This window comes from Salvelinus alpinus, chromosome 15 (assembly GCF_045679555.1).
Source record: "Salvelinus alpinus chromosome 15, SLU_Salpinus.1, whole genome shotgun sequence".
Classification (NCBI taxonomy): Eukaryota; Metazoa; Chordata; class Actinopteri; order Salmoniformes; family Salmonidae; genus Salvelinus; species Salvelinus alpinus.
In genome coordinates, this window is record NC_092100.1 from 48,897,723 (window position 1) to 48,920,378 (window position 22,656).

The following is a 22,656-nucleotide window of genomic DNA, read 5'->3' on the forward strand; positions in this document are numbered from 1 at the left end:
CTCTGATGTCACAGAGTCTTCTGTGGCCAGGGAAGGAGATGAAGACATCTGCTAATGCTTTGATAGCCAGACACACACTCCTTATTGTGCGGCAAATTGTGGCCTTGTTCAGCTGTTCTGCATCCCCCACTGAGTACAGGAAGGCTCCACTAGCAAAAAAGCGCAAGGCCACACAAACCATTTGCTCCACACTCAGTGCATGGCTCCGTGCAGTGCGGTGCTTAATCCTGGGACCCAGTAGTCTGCATAGATACCTGATGCCATCTGCAGAAAACCTGTATCTTTCATATAGATGGTCATCAGGGAAGGCCAGTGGGTCCAACCGGTCCCTGAAGACCCTTTCTCGCCTGAAGGCTCTCCTCAGCACAAGTGCTTCTTCATCCACCACATCTCGCACGAATGGGCATGCCATTGTCAGAGCAGAAAGGAACACACAATTTTGGGCCTTCATATAGGCTAGTGGCCACACCTGGTGCTGGGGGGGTGGGCAAAAGAGGGCGATGCCTTATAACGATGACTTGGTTGTACTGATTGCTGGGAAAATAAAAAAAACCTTAGAAAGATGCCACCGTCCTGTGTGCTCACAATAAGAGCTCATATGTCAGGGCTCACTTGACTTTACGAGAATATACCTAATTTTTATTTTGAGCTGTGTCATCTTCTTGGAGCTGGGGGAGGAAAGAAAAATAATGATTAATACATTTGTGTTACAGTTAGCATACAGTGTACATTGAAGGCATATCTCACCTCCCTCTCAAGTTTTTTTATTTCAAGGTCCAGTTTCCTAATTGTCCTCTTTTTTATTTCGGACTCCAGTGCAAGATTTTCCATCTTTTTCTTCTTGTACTGAATGTCTATGTCTGCCAGTTCTATTTGGCGCCGGAGGTGGTTGCCATACAACTTTCTGATAGCTTGTGAGCTCTGTGAACACAATACAATTAGCGCAGCTGGAATTTGGCAGGATGTGGTGTCCTTTTATTAATACGCACTATGTTGCCAGGCTGGTTTTCCCACTGTATAGCATCTGGGTCCTGTAAAAGAAATTAGATTTTTTGATTTTGATGAGGACTCCTCACCATTGTAGAGTAAATAGTACTTTCACAGTCTTAACATGATACCTCATGCCTTCTGGAATCCAGAGAGATGGTCTCCTCCTCATCATCGTCTCCATCATGTGCTGTTGCTGCTGCACTGGGGCCTTCACCCTATCACATTTAATCGGATTCATATTGAAGCTAGTAGACAAGACATGCCAGGCCTACAGTATGCCTTTGATGGAGTACTCACTGGATCAGCATCGTCTGGTGCTTGTGCTGGTGGCTCTAACAGGAACACAGTGCTGCCAGACACTGCAAGGCAATAGGTAAACCAAAGTCAGACAGTCCAAATTGATTCAATATGAATGTGGTTGTATCCCATGTAGAGATGGAAGGACATACCTTGAATGAAGCGGGTGGCATCTTGGGAGGAACCTATGCTCGTCTCTTTCCCCCCAGGGATCCCCTCTAAGACGGGCCTGCCTTTATTTAGCTCCAAGGCCATGTCCTCTGCTGGGGTAAGGTCAGCCTTTGGTGACCCACCACCCGTGCCTTGTCTGTGGGTATTCTTTTTCACTGCTAAAACAGTACAGACAATGTGTGAGCAGGCACCTTCTGGGTACAATATATGCTTGTGCTTTGTTAAATATTAGTCAGGGACCATACCATTCTGCAGAATGTTCTTGTATTTGATTTTGACCTGCTGCCATGTCCGTTTTGGCCCGTTCATGTTTAATCTACACACACACACACACACACACACACATTTAATGGAGTCACACTGCAAAAAATTACTTGGTATTTTTGTCTTGTTTTCAGTAAAAATATAAAAAAATGTATCATAGCTTTATACAGTGTGATGGAGTTACTTTACACAATTTCACTCATATCTGCAGTGCATTTCAATTAAAAATTTAACCGTTTCATAATTACAGTACAACTGCATTTTTGGAGATGTGAATTAAATATTTGAATTGTAATTGTAATGTTTCAGCGGAGCGGTGAGTGTGTAATTGTGCACTACTTACGCATTCAGGCGGTCTGCAATACTTTGCCACGCTTTTTCTCTTTGCTTTATCACTGTGGCGGTGTTGCCTTTCTTCTTAATTATATATTTTACCTCCTCGTATGCCTCCATGAGGATGTGTGCTTCCGACGGGGAAAAGTACGCGGCTCTAGTTGCCATGGTAAATCAGTTAATCTGTGATCTGTGGCGGGGTCTATTTGAGTGAGCCGTGAGCGCGCACCTATCCAGGATTGGTTTCACCTGGCTTAATGAATCCGTGTCTGCTCATCCTGGCTTGGTCTTTGTGCAACCAATTAAGCCTGGACGCACATGTTTTGGCTTCATTGAGCTCAGCTGAGTCATTTATCCCGGATGTCTTAATTCTACTTTTGTGCAACAGGCCCCTGGAGGTGTGTTGAGTCATTGTCCTGTTGAAAAACAAATGATAGTCCCACTAAGTGTAAACCAGATTTGATGGCGTATTGCTGCAGAATGCTGTGGTAGCCATGCTGTGCCTTGAATTCTAAATAAATCACTGACAGTGTCAGCCGCAAACCACCCCAACACCATCACACCTCCTCCTCCATGCTTCATGGTGGGAACCACACATGCGGAGCTCATCTGTTCACCTACTCTGTGTCTCACAAGACATGGCGGTTGGAACCAAAAATCTCAAATTGGGACTAAGGTCAGCTTTCCATTGGTCTAATGTCCATTGCTCGTGTTGCTTGGCCCAAGCAAGTCTCTTCTTATTATTGGTGTCCTTTACTAGTGGTTTCTTTGCAGAAATTCTACCATGAATGCCTGATTCATGCAGTCTCCTCTGAACAGTTGATGTTGAGAAGTGTCTGTTACTTGAACTCTTTGAAGCATTTATTTGGGCTGCAATTTCTGAGGCTGGTAACTCTAATGAAGTCTAACTCTGGGTCTTCCTTTCCTGTGGCGGTCCTCATGAGAGCCAGTTTCATCATAGCGTTTGATGGTTTTTGCGAATGCACTTGAAGAAACTTTCAAAGTTCTTCAAATTTTCAGAATTGACTGACCTTCATGTCTTAATGTAATGATGGACTGTCATTTCTCTTTGCTTATTTGAGCTGTTCTTGCCATAATATGGACTTGGTATTTTACCAAATAGGGCTATCTTCTGTATACCACCCATACCTTGTCACAACACAACTGATTGGCTCAAATGCATTAACCTCTCTGGGATATTCGTGACGCTAGCGTCCCACCTCAACAGCAGCCAGTGAAATTGCAGGGCTCCAAATTCAAAACAACAGAAATCCCATAATTAAAATTCCTCAAACATAAAAGTATTTTACACCATTTTAAAGATAAACTTGTTGTAAATCCAGCCACAGTGTCCAATTTCAAAAAGGCTTTACGACGAAAGCACACCAAACGATTATGTTAGGTCAGCATCTAGTCACAGAAAAACACAGCCATTTTTCCAGCCAAAGAGAGGAGTCACAAAAAGCAGAGATAGAGATAAAATGAATCACTAACCTTTGATGATCTTCATCAGATGACACTCATAGGACTTCATGTTACACAATACATGTATGTTTTGTTCGATAAAGTTCATATTTATATCCAAAAATCTGAGTTTACATTGGCGCGTTATGTTCAGTAATGTTTTGCCTCCAAAACCTCCAGTGATTTTGCAGAGAGCCACATCAATTTAGAAATACTCATAATAAACATTGCCAAAAGATACAATTGTTATGCATGGAATTATAGATAAACTTCTCCTTAATATAACCGCTGTGTCAGATTTAAAAAAATAAATATCGGAAAAAGCACACCATGCAATAATCTGAGTACGGCGCTCAGACACAAAAACAAGCCATACAGATACCCGCCATGTTGTGGAGTCAACAGAAGTCAGAAATAGCATTATAAATATTCACTTACCTTTGATGATCTTCATCAGAATGCACTGTTCCACAATAAATGTTAGTTTTGTTCGATAAAGTCCATAATTTATGTCCAAATACCTCCTTTTTGTTCGCGGGTTTAGTACACAAATCCAAACTCAGGAGGCGCGGGCAAGTCCAGGCGAAAGTTCAGACGAACTTACAGTTCGTAGAAACATGTCAAACGAAGTATGGAATCAATCTTTAGGATGTTCTTATCATAAATCTTCAATAATGTCTCAACCGGACAATTCCTTTGTCTGTAGAAATGCAATGGAACGCAGCTAACTCTCACTGAGCCTGAGACTGAGCTTGTGGCACTCTGCCAGACGCCTGAATCAATCAGCTCTTATTCCCCCCTCCTTCACATTAGAAGCCTCAAACAAGGTTCTAAAGACTGTTGACATCTAGTGGAAGCCTTAGGAAGTGCAATATGACCCTATAGACACTGTATATTGGATAGGCAAACCTACAAACCTCAGATTTCCCACTTCCTGGTTGGATTTTTTTCTCAGGTTTTTGCCTTCCATATGAGTTATGTTATACTCACAGACATCATTCAAATAGTTTTAGAAACTTCAGAGTGCTTTCTATCCAAATCTACTAATTATATGCATATTCTAGCTTTTAGGACTGAGTAGCAGGCAGTTTACTGTGGGCACCTTTTTATCCAAGCTACTCAATACCAAAGAAGTTAAGAAGGAAAGAAATTCCACAAATTAACTTTTAACAAGGCACACCGGTTAATTGAAATGCAGTCCAGGTGACTACCTCATGAAGCTGGTTGAGATAATATCAAGAGTGTGCAAAGCTATCATCAAGGGTGGCTACTTTGAAGAATCTCAAATATAAAATATATTTTGATTTGTTTAACACTTTTTTGGTTACTACATGATTCCATATGTGTCATTTCATAGTTTTGATGTCTTCAGTATTATCCTACAATGTAGAAATTAGTAACAATAAAGAAAAACCCTGGAATGAGTAGGTGTGTCCAAACTCTTGACTGGTACTGTGTGGAATTACAGTTTTTTTATTAGAATGGCCCACAAAAACAAAACGTCATTTGTAGCCTGCACTGGAATAGCAAATGGAGATTATGTGCAGTTACGTCTTTAATATGCAGGCATAGGCGGCTCGTCTATAAGGCTAGGGAAAGCTTTTCCTAAAGTCATTTGAATTACATTACCAAAATGATATTGCCTAATTATCCTACTCCTGTCTGTCATTCAAAATAGGTTACTAAAGAAGATTTGGCCACAGAGGATATTTAGCTTCTTTAAAAAAAAAGGTTGTGAATTTCTTTTCATCGCATTTCCTGTAGTCGGAAGGAAAGGCAGCGTGTGCAATTTGGGCAGATTATTGTTGAGTTGCGGCTGTCTGTAAAAAGTAGGCCAAGCCAGGCATATCATTATTTCAACATACAATTGCGGGAAAACATAGTTTGGGAAGCTAATAGTTATTGCTGTGAAGAGAAGACAAGAAAAGGACTAATCTATCTTTTATTTATCAAAATTCTCAACTTAATTGAGAGAACAACAGTATAGCCTATCCTATTGGCACCAGCGGAGAGCATCAGCAATATCCTCAGTGAGTAGATAGTCACTATTTATCATTGTTGACACAGTGCTACTTAAAACTTCTTGGAACTATAGGGGGTGCTGTTCCGCATTAGCATATTTGGGTCTCCAAATTAAACTGCCTCGTGCTAAATTCTTGATCGTACAATATGCATATTATTGTTATTATTGGATAGAAAACACCTTCTAGTTTCTATAGAAGTTGGAATTTTGTCTCTGAGTGGTACAGAACAATTTCTACAGCACTTTTCATGACAGGGTTCAGATTTCAGAAATTTTTACCCCTGATCTGGAGTCTGTTTTTAAGGCGACAGTGAATGCTATGAAGAAACCGACACTGCCTACGTCTTCCTCTGGGTGTCTGTACGTCATCACGTTTTGAATGAAGTCTATTGCACAATCCCAGCCATTATAAATCCACAAAATGTATAGGGACCGCCCTTTCTCGTCGTGCGCCTGAAGCGTGAAGGCCATCGGACTTGCCTCGTTCCAAATCGTTGTCTAACCAGCAATATTTCTCCGGTCATGTTTTCAGTCGTTATAGTTGTTAAAAACATCATAATGTAGTTAATTTGAACCGTTTTATAGCAATTTATATCCGTTTAGTGCGATTTTGAGGAATTTATTTGTTGTGCACTCTGAAACTTTGGACACGTTTTGGGGTGTCGGTCGTTGGTGGTGGACATTTCGAAGGACAGAGGACATCTATCGACCAAAAGACGTTTATAACATAGAAAGGATACATTGCCCAAGAATCTGATGGAAGAACAGCTCAAAGTAAGCAATATTTAATATGATAAATCGTGTTTCTGTCGAAATATTTTAAACGCATATTTCGCCATTTTGTTTGGTATAGCTTCACTTGGCGAACCCTGTATTGAAAAGTAAGGATAATTTTAAAAATGTAAATCAGCGGTTGCATTAAGAACTAATTTGTCTTTCGATTCCTGTCAACCCTGTATTTTTTAGTCAAGTATATGATTAGCTTTCAATTAAACTAGATCACTCTGATAGATGACGTCAGACATATTGAGGCTTGATTTCCTAGTATTTTTATTGTGTAACCACGGTTTTGTATGGCTAAATATGCACCTTTTCGAACAAACTGTATATGTATATTGTAAAATGATGTTACAGGAGTGTCATCGGAAGAATTCTGAGAAGGTTAGTGAAAAAATTAATATATTTTGGCGGTGATTACGTTATAGCGCTCTTTGGCTGGAATCGATGCTCTGGTAACGTTTGCACATGTGGTATGCTAACTTATCGATTTATTGTGTTTTCGCTGAAAAACGCTTAGAAAATCTGAAATATGGTCTGAAATCACAAGAACTGGGTCTTTCCATTGCTATGCTTTGTCTATTTTTATGAAATGTTTTATGATGAGTAAATTGGTCATACACGTTGCTCTATCTAGTAATTCTAGTCGATTTGTGATGGTCGGTGCAATTGTAAACTGTGATTTCTACCTGAAATATGCACTTTTTTCTAACAAAAACTATCCTATACCATGAATATGTTATCAGACTGTCATCTGAAGAGGTTTTTTCTTGGTTAGTGGCTATCAATATCTTAGTTGAGCCGAATTGGTGATAGCACCTGAAGGAGTAAGAAACTGATGGAGTTAGAATAGTGGTGTATTTTGCTAACGTGTTTAGCTAATAGATTTACATATTTTGTCTTCCCTGTAAAACATTTTAAAAATCTGAAATGGTGGCTTTATTCACAAGATCTGTATCTTTCATCTGGTGTCTTGGACTTGTGATTTAATGATATTTAGATGCTACTATCTACTTGTGAAGCTATGCTAGCTATGCTAATCAGTGTGTGGGGGGGTGGGGGGTGCTCCCGGACCCGGGGTAGAGGCTCGTTAGAGGTTAAAAGTTAGTTTTTGGACAATAATTTCCTCCTTCCGTTTAGATGGACGTCATATTCTATTTGTGTCTCCCCTTCTTGTAGGCCTATTATATGGACGTCATATTCTATGTGTGTCTCCCCTTCTTGTAGGCCTATTATATGGACGTCATATTCTATTTGTGTCTCCCCTTCTTGTAGGCCTATTATATGGACGTCATATTCTATTTGTGTCTCCCCTTCTTGTAGGCCTATTATATGGACGTCATATTCTATTTGTGTCTCCCCTTCTTGTAGGCCTATTATATGGACGTCATTTGTATTGATATGTTTGTCACTGTCAGCAGAGTAGACTACCTTTTGTCCTAATAAAAAGGAGTCTGCTAATGTCTCCAGTCATATATAAAGTGTAGTAGAATCACATGAAATGTGTTTACAACAGGCCACATTTTCCCATGCAAAGAAAGAAGAAACGTATCTGTTATAGACTAGGCCTACTCTATGCTGTACATGCTCAGTCATGCGTTGTATTTTCTTGCAAACATTGAGTTATATTATTATCCTAAATTATGACTATCCAATCTACCCATCATATTAGGAATAGTAGGCTATCTTACATAAGTCTGCAAAAGGGATGATGCATACAGTGCTTTATTATAAAGTTGCTTCCCCAAAGATTGAAACTCACGAGCCGCCTATGTATGCCAGTTGTAGAGCATAGTAATGTTTAATTTTAAGAATTGAGCAATAAATATGGCATCACCAGAAATCTGTGATCCTCTTTTAAATAGTGGCCAGTCAAAACTCTGGGTTTATAAGAACACATGTTTCACTAGGCTCTGAAGGCTATGAGAAAGATGAACAGAGCAAAGTACAAAGAAATCCTTGGTGAAAACCTGCTCCAGAGCACTCAGGACCTCAGACTGGGGCGAAGATTCACCTTCCAACAGGAAGCCAGAGCCCAGACTTGAACCCGATCGAACTTCTCTGGAGAGACCTGAAAATAGCTGTCCAGGGATGCTCCCCATCCAACCTGACAGAGCTTAAGAGGATCTGCAGAGAAGAATGGGAGAAACTCCGCAAATACAGGTGTGCCAAGCTTGCAGCGTCATACCTAAGAAGACGCGATTCTATAATCGCTGCCAAAGGTGCTACTACAAAGTACTGAGTAAAGGGTCTGAATACTTATGTAAATATGATTTTTGTAAATTAGCAAACATTTCTGAAAAACTGTTTTTGCTTTGTCATTATGTGGTATTGTGTGTAGATTGATGAGGGGGAAACAACTATTTAATCCATTTTAGAATAAGGCTGTAACGTAACAAAATGTGGAAAAATTCAAGGGGCCTGAATACTTTATGAATGCACTGTAACTGTTTGTTACATGCAATATGCTTTGTGGAATCCAACGGACAGATGTAGGCGCTCCGGTTTTGTGATGAAACAAATGTGTGGTTGAATTTATTCTGCTGTGTGTTTTTGTCTCGGTCTTAGGCCTATATATAACGGGGGCAAGGCAAATTAACTAACAGGTTTTAGAGTAAACAATGCAATTATCACAACACATAGATTGTAATATGGCTTTTTTTCTGGTTTGCCCAAGGATTTTACCCACCGCTACTGGTAGACAAACCTATTAATAGATGTATAGATGTACAGGTAACTACTGTACCAAAATAATGGAAACACTTGAGTAAATGAGGGATACAAAGTATATTGAAAGGAGGTGTGTCTCCACAGGTATGGTTCCAGAGTTAATTAAGCAGTTAACATCTTCGGTTGGGCGGTATCCAGATTTCCATACCGTGCTTGTGCCATCCCGGGATATACGGTATTATTGGTAGTGCATACAAGGGGTACTCCTCTCCACCTCTTTAAGGAATACCTAGGATAGGATAAAGTAATCCTTCTCACCCCCCCCCCCTTAAAAGATTTAGATGCACTATTGTAAAGTGGCTGTTCCACTGGATGTCATAAGGTGAATGCACCAATTTGTAAGTCGCTCTGGATAAGAGCGTCTGCTAAATGACTTAAATGTACTATTTAAAAATATAAAAAAATCTGAACAAAATGCTAACAAGTACTAAGGAATCCTCATAGAGAATGCTTACTAAATGCTAATGAGCACATTGCAAACATTATATACAGTTTCTGACCTAAACTATACAAGTAACAAAACAATTCTACCCACAGTTTGCTGCACGCACAAAACGAATATTTGCCAACAAGGCTCTTGATCTAAGAGGGGATTCTCTGCTGTTACCAAGCGAATGCTTGATTTTGGAAGAAGCTAGCCATTTAGCTAGATAGCTAACTAGCTACTAAATTAGCAAACTAAATGCACAACTGCAAAGCATTTAGCACATTTTAGACAGTTAACTTAATAGTTATAGCTAGCTGGCAAACATTTAGTTGTGAATTCCATACTGTAATTAGGTCACCTGGCGCATGCTGCACGACAGTGAGTGACTCACAAGTCTCCGGTCTCTCGTCATTGTGTGCTTGTAAACAAACACCACATGACACTTGACTGGGGACTACTGTAATCTACATAACAATGTGTCAGGTGAAATGAAGAACGCAATGTTCTAATGTGTTGCACAAGATGACCTCAGGAATTTACTTACATAATAACTACAAATATTCAAATAAATTTTTCACCGGTATTGACGGTATTGGAAAAACATCCCGTGGCTTTTTCCAAATACCCCGGTATATGGTATATACGGTACACGCCCAAGCCTATTAACATCTCATCATGCTAAGGGTCATGTATAAAAATGCCCAGTTGCCCAATATTTTGGCTACCATGGCTAGAAGAAGAGATCTCAGTGACTTTGAAAGAGGGGTCTCAAAGGAGCATAGGGGGTTTAACCCTTTGTCGCGTACGATCTCATATGTGTGATCATTATTGAGTTTTCTCTGCAGCGTACAAATATGGGATTCGAACAGTACCAACAGAATGTACGATGCAACAAACGCATCTGAACAGCATTCTTGTCTGAAAAGAATCTAAATAATGTTTTGTACTGATGGGAAATATATGTCTTCACAACTTTATTCCTCAATTTCACCTTTTATTGTGAAAGTTAAATGCGAACTTCATCATCCAAGCATCACACGGAACACATCCACAGCCATACTCATTCCATCAACCAGTGTTACGTTCCCCAGTTTCTGTGTTGTTGTGGGTTTGTATGTGTGTGTGTATTTCAGGAAATGGCTTCCTGATAAGAAAATTTTGTTCTCCAGGTACATAACCCAATTTAATTATATTACTCAGTCTGCAAACCAGAATTTGTAAGATCCTGGTCGAATGAAACGGACGGAGGCCCAGCTACAATAGATAGTCAAAAAGGTTTATTCAGAGAACGTTCTAAAGTCAGGAATACAAAACTTCTCACACCCACACATTCACACAACCATACCCACACATACAAACAGACGCACGCACACACACACACACACACACACATGCATACAAACAGACGCACACACATGCATACAAACAGACGCACACACATGTCCTGCTACCCAGCCGCCAGAGATTAGTGACCTTGTCCTTGAGACACACACCCTGTTCTTTTCCCAAATCTTTAGTCAGGTCGGCACCAAGCTCAGACAGTCTGTGTTTATAATACCATAAAGAGATATTGTCTTTACCCTAATTCTGACTAGACTACACATTTATTGATTATGATGTTATACATTCTAATCACTTCCATACAATTATATTTTTCAGGGCGGAATATTCTAATTATTCAATTAACCGTAAATTCTCACCTAACACTTCCTGGAGTCCTAAAGCAGCTGATTGGTCGGCCCCATCGCTGATTGGAGCTCTGACCCCTCCCTCTCGTCAGGGGAAACAGCTGTCTCGTCAATTACCAACTTTTCCAGCTTGATAAAAGCCAGTGTTCCTCCCTCAAGGAGGAGAGCGTCTTTTTATGTCTTGTGTTGATTGTTGTCGCGGTCAGTAAAAGTTTTGTGGATATTATTTTGTAGCCGCTCCTTCAGAGGTATGTTTATGCCAATAGGACTTAGTGATTTTGGTTATTGAAATTGTTCCCCTCAAATTATTCTGTTTCATTTGTTCCCAGGGGGGGGAAGGGGAACGCACCTTGGGAGTGTTTAGGCAAGAGGTCTGCGGGCATACATAACCTGTAGTATTTAGTCTGTCTATGCACACTAGGTAAGACCTGGGCGGACCACCCCCTGTATTTTGGTTAGCGCGCCAGGTGGTGCTAAAGGTTAGGTTAGAAGTGGGAAGGTAGGAGAGGGGATTCCTTAACTTTTACTTTCTTTACTTTGGGCCCGTCCAGGCCCTTTTCCCCGCATTACCGTGTTAAGGAATAATACATTCCCTGTAAACGGTATTTTTCTCTGCCTCTGCCTTTCCCCGCACCTACGATCCACGGGGAGTTGAGATGTAGCGTTGCGTTCCCTCCTCCATGAGGTGTACGTAACACCAGCCTAAATAACAGGTTGTGCTGACAACAACCTCTCCCTCAATGTGATCAAGACAAAGGAGATGATTGTGGACCACAGTAAAAAGAGGACCGAGCACGCCCCCATTCTCATCGACGGGGCTATAGTGGAGCAGGTCGAGAGCTTCAAGTTCCTTGGCGTCCACATCACCAACAAACTAACATGGTCCAAGCACACCAAGACAGTCGTGAATAGGGCACAACAAAACCTATTCTCCAGCTGCACCATCGAGAACATCCTGACGGGTTGCATCATTGCCTGGTATGTCAACTGCTCGGCCTCCGACCGCAAGGCACTACAGAGGGTAGTGGGTACGGCCCAGTACTTCACTGGCGCCAAGCTTCCTGCCATCCAGGACCTTTATACCAGGTGGTGTCAGAGGAAGGCCCTAAAAATTGTCAAAGACCCCAGCCACCCTAGTCATAGACTATTCTGTCTGCTACCGCACAGCAAGCTGTACTGGAGCACCAAGTCTAGGTCCAAGAGGCTTCTAAAGAACTTCTACCCCCAAGACTCCTGAACATCTAATCAAATGGCTACCCAGACTATTTGCATTGCCCCCCCCCCCCCCCCCCCCATTTTACGCTGCTGCTACTCTGTTATTATTTATGCACTTCAATAACTCTACCTACATGTACATATTACCTCGACAAACCGATGCCCCCACACATTGACTCTGTTTCGGTACCTCCTGTATATAGCCTCGCTATTGTTATATTTTTTTAGGTACTGCATTGTTGGTTAAGGGCTTGTAAGTAAGCATTTCACTGTAAGGTCTACATTGCCCCCCCCCCCCCCCCCCCCTTCTTTTATGCTGCTGTTGTATTCGGCGCATGTGACAATTTACATTTGATTTGATTTATAGATAATTAGCAGGCAGCATGCCTTGGTTTGAGGGCAGCGCGGGTTCACTGTCCTGTTGCATAACAATCACATTTTGGAACAGTGAGTGCATTCTGACATCATGCATAAAAAAACTCACGCTGGGGCGACCATTAGAGGTATTAGGAACTCACACGTGAAAGGGTGTGTGTGTGTGTCTCAGGCACCAGATCTCAAGCCAATTGACACTTATGGGAGATTCTGGAAGAATTGTGTCGCATCCCTCCATAGAGTTCCAGACACTTGTAGAATGTACGCCCAGGTGCATTGAAACTGTTCTGCTGCTGAAGGGGGAACACTGCACATCCAATAACATTCAAACACCCATAATATTCTGACAATAAAGACAGTAACAGTACACACAACAGAGCAGTGATGTATGCTAAATTGAATACCACTCCACTTAATAATCTGCCACTCCGAGGTAATACCTGCTCACAAACTTACACACACAATCCTCAAGATACCATTCATATCAGACACTCGGGAAGTCATGAATCAGTTACAGCTTTCAGTGTGCCTGGCAAATGACACAAAGGGGTTTAAGTGTTGCAGCAGTAACATGCCTCTGCTCTCAGCCCTGTAATAAACATCCTCGCTGATTGGAGATGGAGATTTTGGTCAATTTTACACACACATACACACCTCAGTACAGCATCTGTAGAGTTGGTTGGGCAGAGCAGAGGAGAGCCTAATCATGCGTTATGTGTTCTGCTGTTTTAGGAGGCAGAATGCTGAAAACTCTTCACTTGTTGGGCACAAGGGGACATAGAATGCCTTTGTCTACAGGCAAAAATATATGTTGTTGGTCTGGAAAGTCTGCTGTTGGTTGCGTAATGATGCATTTTTATATGTTAAATACCTGGAAATCCTAGACAGTGTTTTCTATAGCAGAATTCAAACAACTCAGAACTCAATGCATCAAGTACATTTACATTTACATTTAAGTCATTTAGCAGACGCTCTTATCCAGAGCGACTTACAAATTGGTGCATTCACCTTATGACATCCAGTGGAACAGCCACTTTACAATAGTGCATCTAAATCTTTTAAGGGGGGGGGGGGGTCAGAAGGATTACTTTATCCTATCCTAGGTATTCCTTAAAGAGGTGGGGTTTCAGGTGTCTCCGGAAGGTGGTGATTGACTCCGCTGTCCTGGCGTCGTGAGGGAGTTTGTTCCACCATTGGGGGGCCAGAGCAGCGAACAGTTTTGACTGGGCTGAGCGGGAACTGTACTTTCTCAGTGGTAGGGAGGCGAGCAGGCCAGAGGTGGATGAACGCAGTGCCCTTGTTTGGGTGTAGGGCCTGATCAGAGCCTGAAGGTACTGAGGTGCCGTTCCCCTCACAGCTCCGTAGGCAAGCACCATGGTCTTGTAGCGGATGCGAGCTTCAACTGGAAGCCAGTGGAGAGAGCGGAGGAGCGGGGTGACGTGAGAGAACTTGGGAAGGTTGAACACCAGACGGGCTGCGGCGTTCTGGATGAGTTGTAGGGGTTTAATGGCACAGGCAGGGAGCCCAGCCAACAGCGAGTTGCAGTAATCCAGACGGGAGATGACAAGTGCCTGGATTAGGACCTGCGCCGCTTCCTGTGTGAGGCAGGGTCGTACTCTGCGGATGTTGTAGAGCATGAACCTACAGGAACGGGCCACCGCCTTGATGTTAGTTGAGAACGACAGGGTGTTGTCCAGGATCACGCCAAGGTTCTTAGCGCTCTGGGAGGAGGACACAATGGAGTTGTCAACCGTGATGGCGAGATCATGGAACGGGCAGTCCTTCCCCGGGAGGAAGAGCAGCTCCGTCTTGCCGAGGTTCAGCTTGAGGTGGTGATCCGTCATCCACACTGATATGTCTGCCAGACATGCAGAGATGCGATTCGCCACCTGGTCAGTACTATGCCTCTTTTGTTTGTACTAATTTTGGTCCAATAGTATGAGTGAGAAAATGCGACATCCTGCATGTTTATTTATTTCCTGTTTGTGACTGACTGGAGGTTAATGTATCCCACGCTGCCCGCTGACTAACGCTGCCTGAGTACACGTTCGTTGTTTATTTATGGGATTTTTTCAGTCTGGCAGCCTGGCAGAGCACTAAAGTCTGAGGGAACAAATATTTTATATTAATATAATAAATCATTTATAATATTGTTGGTTAAACCTAATAGACAATATACAGCAGACTGCCTTACTTTATTTTGGATGATTAATACTACTGCATTATGGGCCCTCTTTCCACTGAGTGATACAAACAGACACAAACCCGATCACTTACAAGAGCTTTTCAGGTACTTGAATGCTAATATACTGCAATGGAACAAATCTAATTTTATTTGTCACATGCGCTGAATACAACAGGTGAAATGCTTACTTACAAGCCCTTAACCAACAATGCGGTTTTATGAAAATAGAGTTAAGAAAATACTTACTAAATACACTCAAGTAAAAAATATATGCAAATAATGCAAATAGTCCTGGTGGCCATTTGATTAATTGTTTAGCAGTCTTATGGCTTTGGGGGTAGAAGCTGTTAAGGAGCCTTTTGGACCTAGACTTGACGCTCCGGTACCGCTTGCTGTGTGGTAGCAGAGAGAACAGTCTATAACTTAGGTGACTGGAGGTAACTTAGGTGCAACTGTAGAACTTTTTGAGGATCTGGGGACCCATGCCAAATCTCTTCAGTCTCCTGGGGGGGATAGGGCCCTCTTCACGACTTTCTTGGTGTGTTTGGACCATGATAGTTTGTTGGTGATGTGGACACAAAGGAACTTGAAACTCTCGACCCGCTCCACTACAGCCCCGTCGATGTGAATGGGGGTGTGCTCGGCCCTCCTTTTCCTGTAGTCCACGATCAGCTCCTTTGTCTTGCTCACATTGAGGGAGAGGTTGTTGTCCTGGCATCACACTGCCAGGTCTCTGACCTCCTCCCTATAGGCTCTCATCGTTGTCTGTGATCAGGCCTACCACCGTTGTGTCGTCAGCAAACTTAATGATGATGTTGGCCACGCAGTCGTGAGTGAACAGTGAGTACATGGAAGACTAAGCACGCACCCCTGAGGGGTCACTGTGTTGAGGATCAGCATGGCAGATGTGTTGCCTACCCTTACTACGTGTGGCAGCCCGTCAGGAAGTCCAGGATCCAGTTGCAGAGGGAGGTGTTTAGTCCCAGGGTCCTTAGCTTAGTGATGAGCTTTGTGGGCACTATGGTGTTGAACGCTGAGCTGTAGTCAATGAACAGAATTCTCACAGAGATGTTCCATTTGTCCAGGTGGGAAAAGGGCAGTGTGGAGTGCGATTGAGATTGCGTCATCTGTGGATCTGTTGGGACGGTATGCGAATTGGAGTGGGTCTAGTGTTTCCGGGATGATGGTGTTGATGTGAGCCATGATGATGAATGAAAATGGATGAAAGCCTGATATATAAATGCATCGTGTAATTAATGAGTTGGAGGTGGACGGTACATTGGAGATAATATAAGACAAATACTGGAAACAATAGAACACTATGATAAATCTGAGAAACCTGCCCTGGTATTCAGTATGTCACTCCTCTCTCTCTGTTCTTCCTTCACCTCACCCTTTCTCTCTCCCCTCTATCCCCCTCCCTCACTTTATCTCTCTCTATCTATTCTCTAATCCCCCCTCTCCATCTCCCTCTTCTCTCTCTTCCCTTCTCCCCTTCTTCTCTCTCCCTCTATTTGCCTCCCTCTGTCTCTCTCTACATCCTCTTTCCCCCCTCCTTCTCTTCTCTCTCCCTACCATTTCTTTCACCCCCTCCACCCTCTCCCCCATATCTCTCTCATATCCCTTCTCTCTCCCACCTTCACCTCTCTACTCTCTCCTACTGCCACAGACTGGATTTTGACGCACAGAAGTCAATGCATTGCATTCAATGCAAAAATAAATGTGTCAATTGATTTCACATAAATCAATACATTGCATTCAAAGCAAAAAAGTTGTTGATAAAGCTGAAATGGGTAATTTGGTGACAGACAGATATGTACACTCACAGACAGACAAACTGACATTTACAGACAAACAGACACTTACAGAAAGACAGACAGACAGACAGGCAGACAGATCCCCTCTAGTGCTGCAAGACCATTGTGCCCAATGGAGGTCAAAGATCTGCAGTGTCATAACAGTCCCCCTTCACAAATATATGCAATTTTGTACATGAAACTTTTTTAACTATACATTTTTTATATATATATTTTATTGTCACATACACCGGATAGGTGCAGTGAAATGTCTTGTGTTACAGCGACAGGCATAGTAGTACAGCCCTTATGGCCCCCAATTATGTCACTCCCTGTAATCACATGATGCTGAAATTCAATCTACGGCCTCCTGGGGACACTCTTTAACAATGCCCCGATTTTCAAGTTGTTATATTAAGAATTTTACATTTTTGTGTAACTGCAGGGTGAGCCCATGTTGAGGATGAATTAAGCCACTACATGTTGCCACAGGAAGCTGAACCTCAACACGGCATCCCTATAAGGTCACGATTGGTTGTGTGCAAGGACGGTTAGCTAGTTCAGTCACAGTCCACGAGGGCGTCATGGTTATGTGAGGGCTGTAGGTAATGCTTTTGTTATGGAAGACAGGCCTTGTTCTCTGTGGGACCACATTTTCACTGTGAAGAATTTAGGCTTGTGTTCCTCTGGAGCGTCTGCTGAACGATCCCATACGTGAATTGTGTTTCTAACCTCAACTGTTCTACTGATGTCACTCAAAAACACCTTATCTCTATTTCAGGCTTCAAGTGAGGCCTACCTTTTACCATGTAGTGGGAAGGGGGGAAAGTTAATTCATTGTTAGTTAGATTAGGGATAGGGCAAGTGACTAAATTCTGGGGTGGTGTTACAAATGTTACATGTGAGTGTAAGTCTGTCTGACTGTCTGTGTCTTTCACCAATTTACCTATTTCAGCTTTATCACCAACTTTTTTCCCTCGAATGTAATGTATTGACTTATGCATCAAATCAATTGACGCATATATTTTGCATTGAATGCATTGAATGCAATGTATTAACTTCTATGCACCAATATCCAGTCTGTAGAGGTGAGAGAGAGAGGTGGAGAGAGGAAAGAGGGGGAGAGAGAGGAGAAAGATAGTCGGTGGGATGAGAGAGAGAGAGAGAGAGAGAGAGAGGTGGATAGATATAGGGGTGGATGGGTGACAGAAGGGGGGATAGAGAAGAGGTAGATAGACTGATGGAGGCTAAGAAGCGGAAGAGAGAGTGGGATTAGAACATAGAGATAATTCATAATTATCACCCAATCTCAAATCTTTCATGTTTAGCGGAAATATTAGAGCTCTTGGTAAATTCTCAGCTGCTGTCCTTTTTAGATAGAAATTGTATTCTCAATGCTCACCAGGCAGGCTTTAGGCCAGGTCACAGCACCATCTTGGCTGATTCTCTAGTCAAAAAGGACATAGTTAACGCACTAGACAGGAAACAGTACTGCGCTGCCCTTTTATATTTATCTGTCGAAAGCATTCGATGCGGTTGATCATGCACTCCTGCTACGGAGGCTATCCGAAATTGGTCTAGACCAAGCGGTCTGCAGCTGGTTAAAACATTACCTGCATGACAGAAGTCCATGTATATCTGCTGCTGGAGTTCAGTCTAAAGGAGTGCCACAAGGCTCAATACTAGGCCCTTTACTGATCACTAATAATGTTGGTTTGTCTCTGAATAACAATAACTGTGGCCTACATGTCTATGCGAATGACACATTATTATTTATTCATTAACACTAGAACCGCTAAAGCAGTCATTTTGACTGCTCATGAATGTATTCATTTATTATTTTCTATATAACACACTGCTGTTGTTACAATCTTAATATCACAAACAGAACTGGAGTTATAACCAGTTTTATGAGTGCATGTCATTTATTGTATGGTTTTCACCCGTTGCCCTCCTTCTCCTGACAGTAGGGCCTGCTCCGCTCCTTCTCCTGACAGTAGGGCCTGCTCCGCTCCTTCTCCTGACAGTAGGGCCTGCTCCGCTCCTTCTCCTGACAGTAGGACCTGCTCCGCTCCTTCTCCTGACAGTAGGGCCTGCTCCGCTCCTTCTCCTGACAGTAGGGCCTGCTCCGCTCCTTCTCCTGACAGTAGGGCCTGCTCCGCTCCTTCTCCTGACAGTAGGACCTGCTCCGCTCCTTCTCCTGACAGCAGGACCTGCTACGCTCCTTCTCCTGACAGTAGGACCTGCTACGCTCCTTCTCCTGACAGTAGGGCCTGCTCCGCTCCTTCTCCTGACAGCAGGGCCTGCTACGCTCCTTCTCCTGACAGTAGGGCCTGCTCCGCTCCTTCTCCTGACAGCAGGACCTGCTACGCTCCTTCTCCTGACAGTAGGACCTGCTACGCTCCTTCTCCTGACAGCAGGACCTGCTATGCTCCTTCTCCTGACAGTAGGGCCTGCTCCGCTCCTTCTCCTGACAGTAGGGCCTGCTACGCTCCTTCTCGTGACAGTAGGGCCTGCTCCGCTCCTTCTCCTGACAGTAGGGCCTGCTCCGCTCCTTCTCCTGACAGTAGGACCTGCTCCGCTCCTTCTCCTGACAGTAGGACCTGTTCCGCTCCTTCTCCTGACAGTAGGACCTGCTCCGCTCCTTCTCCTGACAGTAGGGCCTGCTCCGCTCCTTCAGTGGAATGTGTGGTGCCTAGTTGATAATCACCCCAATAATTGCCTCAACTGAACCTGAACTTCACCGAAACTAATTTCACACATATAACAGATTAAATAAATGAAGTTAAGTATGGTGGGGAGAAAGAGGGAGAATGGGTGGGTTGATGACCGAGGGGAAGTGAACGATGCATAATTATGTAATCACTAATTGTGAATGAAGAACAGGGCGGGCCATTTTATTGTATTGGTATATTCTAATTATAATCTCAAAATGGTATGTACCCTATATCAGTCCACCAAATCGAATCAGTTTTATCAGTCTACTTTGGCCTACTAGGAATACACAGTGAGAGCGTGTATAATTTACGATGGCAAGAAGACCAAGACGAATGGATGCACATGCTGCGTTAGCGCTGCTACGAGATCTGAATGAAAATGTCTCAGATGGCGAGCAGGTGCCCGCGCCACTACCGAATGAAGCAGAGACAGGAGAGAGGAAGGGAAGGCACCATTTAGATAGAACAAGCCGGTGACAATGCTACGGGCCGATTTATCAGCACAAAAAATGGCATCACTGAAAGAGCAGGCCCTACATCTCAAGCAAAAAATGACAACATTAATGCACTCGCCAGCTTTCGTTGCTTCTGTGACATGGACATGCTACAGCGTTCAGGGACTCTGATTTGGCTAAATGGCTCTACATGGTCAATCTGACATTTGAAGTGGCCAGACAGCATTTACTGCAATGCAGCCTCCGCATACGTCAGGGCTTTCATACTTCTTGAGCTTAGCGCAGCAGAGCTGAGCTATTGTGAAGGAAGTTGTCAATGAAGTGAGGTTATGTTTATACAGGAAGTACCGCCCCCACCTACCGTCAACCAGTCATGTCAATGCGGAGCCAGGGAGCCCTCTGCATTGTTACAAAATTTGAGAGGTGCACGGCGATGCAGTACGGAGCTTGATTTGGCCTCTGCATGCCTCTGGAGGCTCCGCAATTGCGTCACACCCTCCGTACGAAGCCTCCGACCACATTTTGGGATCAAGCATAAATTGACTTTAAGGCACACACGGAACATGGAGACACTACCCGGGATCTGTCTGTTGATGAGCTGGAAGCGTTTTAATCCTGTATGTCCATGGAGCATTTGGTGGAAATAGCATGTATACGGAGAGACATGTAATGGATACTTTTCTTTGGAGAAACCATGTCACGGAATCGCTTCAGAGAAGTCGTGCGTTTCCTCCATTTTGATGCGTTACCTCCATTCTGTCATATCAACACTTATATTCATTATAATGCCATTATTGCTTTTGTGCTGATATTCACTAGTTATCAAGCACACTTGGTGCTTATAATGATGTTTAGGCTTCTGATGTTTTCATAATTTGACCGCGTGTCTTCCTGACCATGCGTGTTGGTGGATGGGGTATTTTGGGGTATTTTTTGTATTTCGTCATTATAAAAAGAAGCTGTTACCGTGTTCCAACACATACACTTTCTGTTTGATAGTTGTAACAAAGGCATTCCACAAATAAAATTGATTGAACACTTGCATTTTTACATATAGCCTACATTTACATGAACTAATGAACATGCTATTGTGCTATTTGAAATAATGTTAGCTTAGACCTTCATAAACACAACTAGATTGTTCTTTTTGCGATAGCATATATGAAATGTATTAATTACACTGTTAGAATGTTTCAGTCTAAAGGGCCGCTCATCAGCTTGAAGGGGGGTCCCTTGAAGCCCAGCGGTTTTAGTGTTAACGACCTTCAGCTTGGCTTTGATTCAATGCAAGAATCGTTCGCCGATCTTAAATTAGTGGTAAATGTTGATAAAACCAAGGTTGTGTTGTTCTCCAGGTTTCGTAAAATTGACCCTAAAGATCTGCGTATCTGTACCTTGAAGGGAGCCCAAATTGAGCAAGTCCCTCATTATAAATATTTAGGAATTTGTATTGATGATAAGCTGTCTTTTAAAACACACATTGATAAATGAACAAAGAGGCTGAGAATTAAGATCAGTTTCCTTTATAGGAATAAATCCTGCCTTACTTTGTAAAACAGGAGGGAGATTGTTCAAGCATCGCTCCTCCCAGTACTTGACTATGGTGAACTAATCTATATGCACGCAGCAGCCTCTGTTTTAAAACCACTCAGCACTGCGTTTTATCACCTCACCTCACCCACCATCAGACACGCTCTCAATAATGGCTGGTTCTAGAGGTTCCGCAAGTCTCCACAGAGTCCGGGAAGAATGCTTTTAGTTATTGTGCCCCTAACGGATGGAATGACCTTCAGGCCACTTTGAGGCTTGACTCTCTGGTCTCGAAGGGCCAGTTGGGGACTTTGATGAGGAATGTTGTGAAGGAGAATTGCACTTGTTTTGATTGATGTGTCATTTTATCTGTCGCTTTTGAATTTGATTTGTTGTAATGTGTAATTGTAAATTGATAGTGTTGTATTGAGACTGATCGTGTTGATTTATTGTTCCCAGGGCACCCTTGTAAACTCAATGGGTTTCCCCCGGGTAAATAAAGGTTAAATAAAAACATTTAAAGAGAGAGAGATCGAGGGAGGGAGAGAGAGAACGAGGGAGAGAGGAGGGAGAAAGTGATTGAAGAGAGGGGGAAGGGGTGAGGGAGGGAGGCAGGGAGGCAGGGAGGGAGGGAGACATGAATGCAATTGATATACTGTATGTGTCAACTAGTTGAATCATATCTATACGTCAATCTCATTGAATGCAATGTATTCACTTATGCATCATGTCTCTGATGTTTATCTCTAGGCATCAATATTGCGAAACTATTTCCCCCCCTTTGAATGCAATGTATTCACATAAGCTTAATTTAATTTGGAGAATATATTTTTGCTAAAACGTGCCTGATTGACGCTTTACAATGATATCATGTTGGCCAGGAGAGTACCACACTGTGCCTCACTGTCTGTCTCTACTCTATAGACTGGCTTCAATCTACCGTACAGTAAAGCACAGCATCCCTGCTCACCGATATGGTCAGGGTTACATGACTAATTACTGTTAATGTATCGGGAATCATCACTAACCATTTTTTATTTCCCCAGTCTCCATCGTTCAGGGATTACAAGGCAGATAGGAGAGGAAAAGTGTGGAGGATGGGCACTGTGATTTGATTAAGGATATTTTAGGTGTCATTTGTGAAATAAATCCTCCAGGTGTTAAAACCAGATTCATTGATTAGAAGTCCAAACAGACGAGTCCAAAATAAATCTGGATT

At 42.8% G+C, this 22,656-nt stretch overlaps 2 protein-coding genes across 13 annotated transcripts in view; one reads left to right on the forward strand and one right to left on the reverse strand.

Moving 5' to 3' along the window:
- LOC139540223 (protein bicaudal D homolog 1-like) overlaps window positions 1-22,656 on the forward strand; it is a 112,586-nt gene that overhangs the window by 68,560 nt on the left and 21,370 nt on the right. The window lies entirely within an intron of this gene.
- LOC139540227 (myb/SANT-like DNA-binding domain-containing protein 4) lies at window positions 7-2,447 on the reverse strand. Of its 3 annotated transcripts, XM_071343889.1 has the most exons (9): window positions 2,066-2,447; window positions 1,704-1,774; window positions 1,440-1,616; window positions 1,288-1,349; window positions 1,119-1,205; window positions 990-1,031; window positions 748-921; window positions 633-668; window positions 7-534 (listed from the first exon to the last, which is right to left on the reverse strand). In XM_071343889.1, exons 1-8 carry the CDS (start codon window positions 2,221-2,223, stop codon window positions 633-635), a joined length of 807 nt encoding a protein of 268 aa, XP_071199990.1. In that variant the 5' UTR covers window positions 2,224-2,447; the 3' UTR covers window positions 7-534. The 3 variants fall into 3 exon arrangements, 2 of the variants coding, with proteins under 2 accessions (XP_071199990.1, XP_071199989.1); XR_011668129.1 differs by having other exon boundaries at window positions 633-921; XM_071343888.1 differs by having other exon boundaries at window positions 7-921.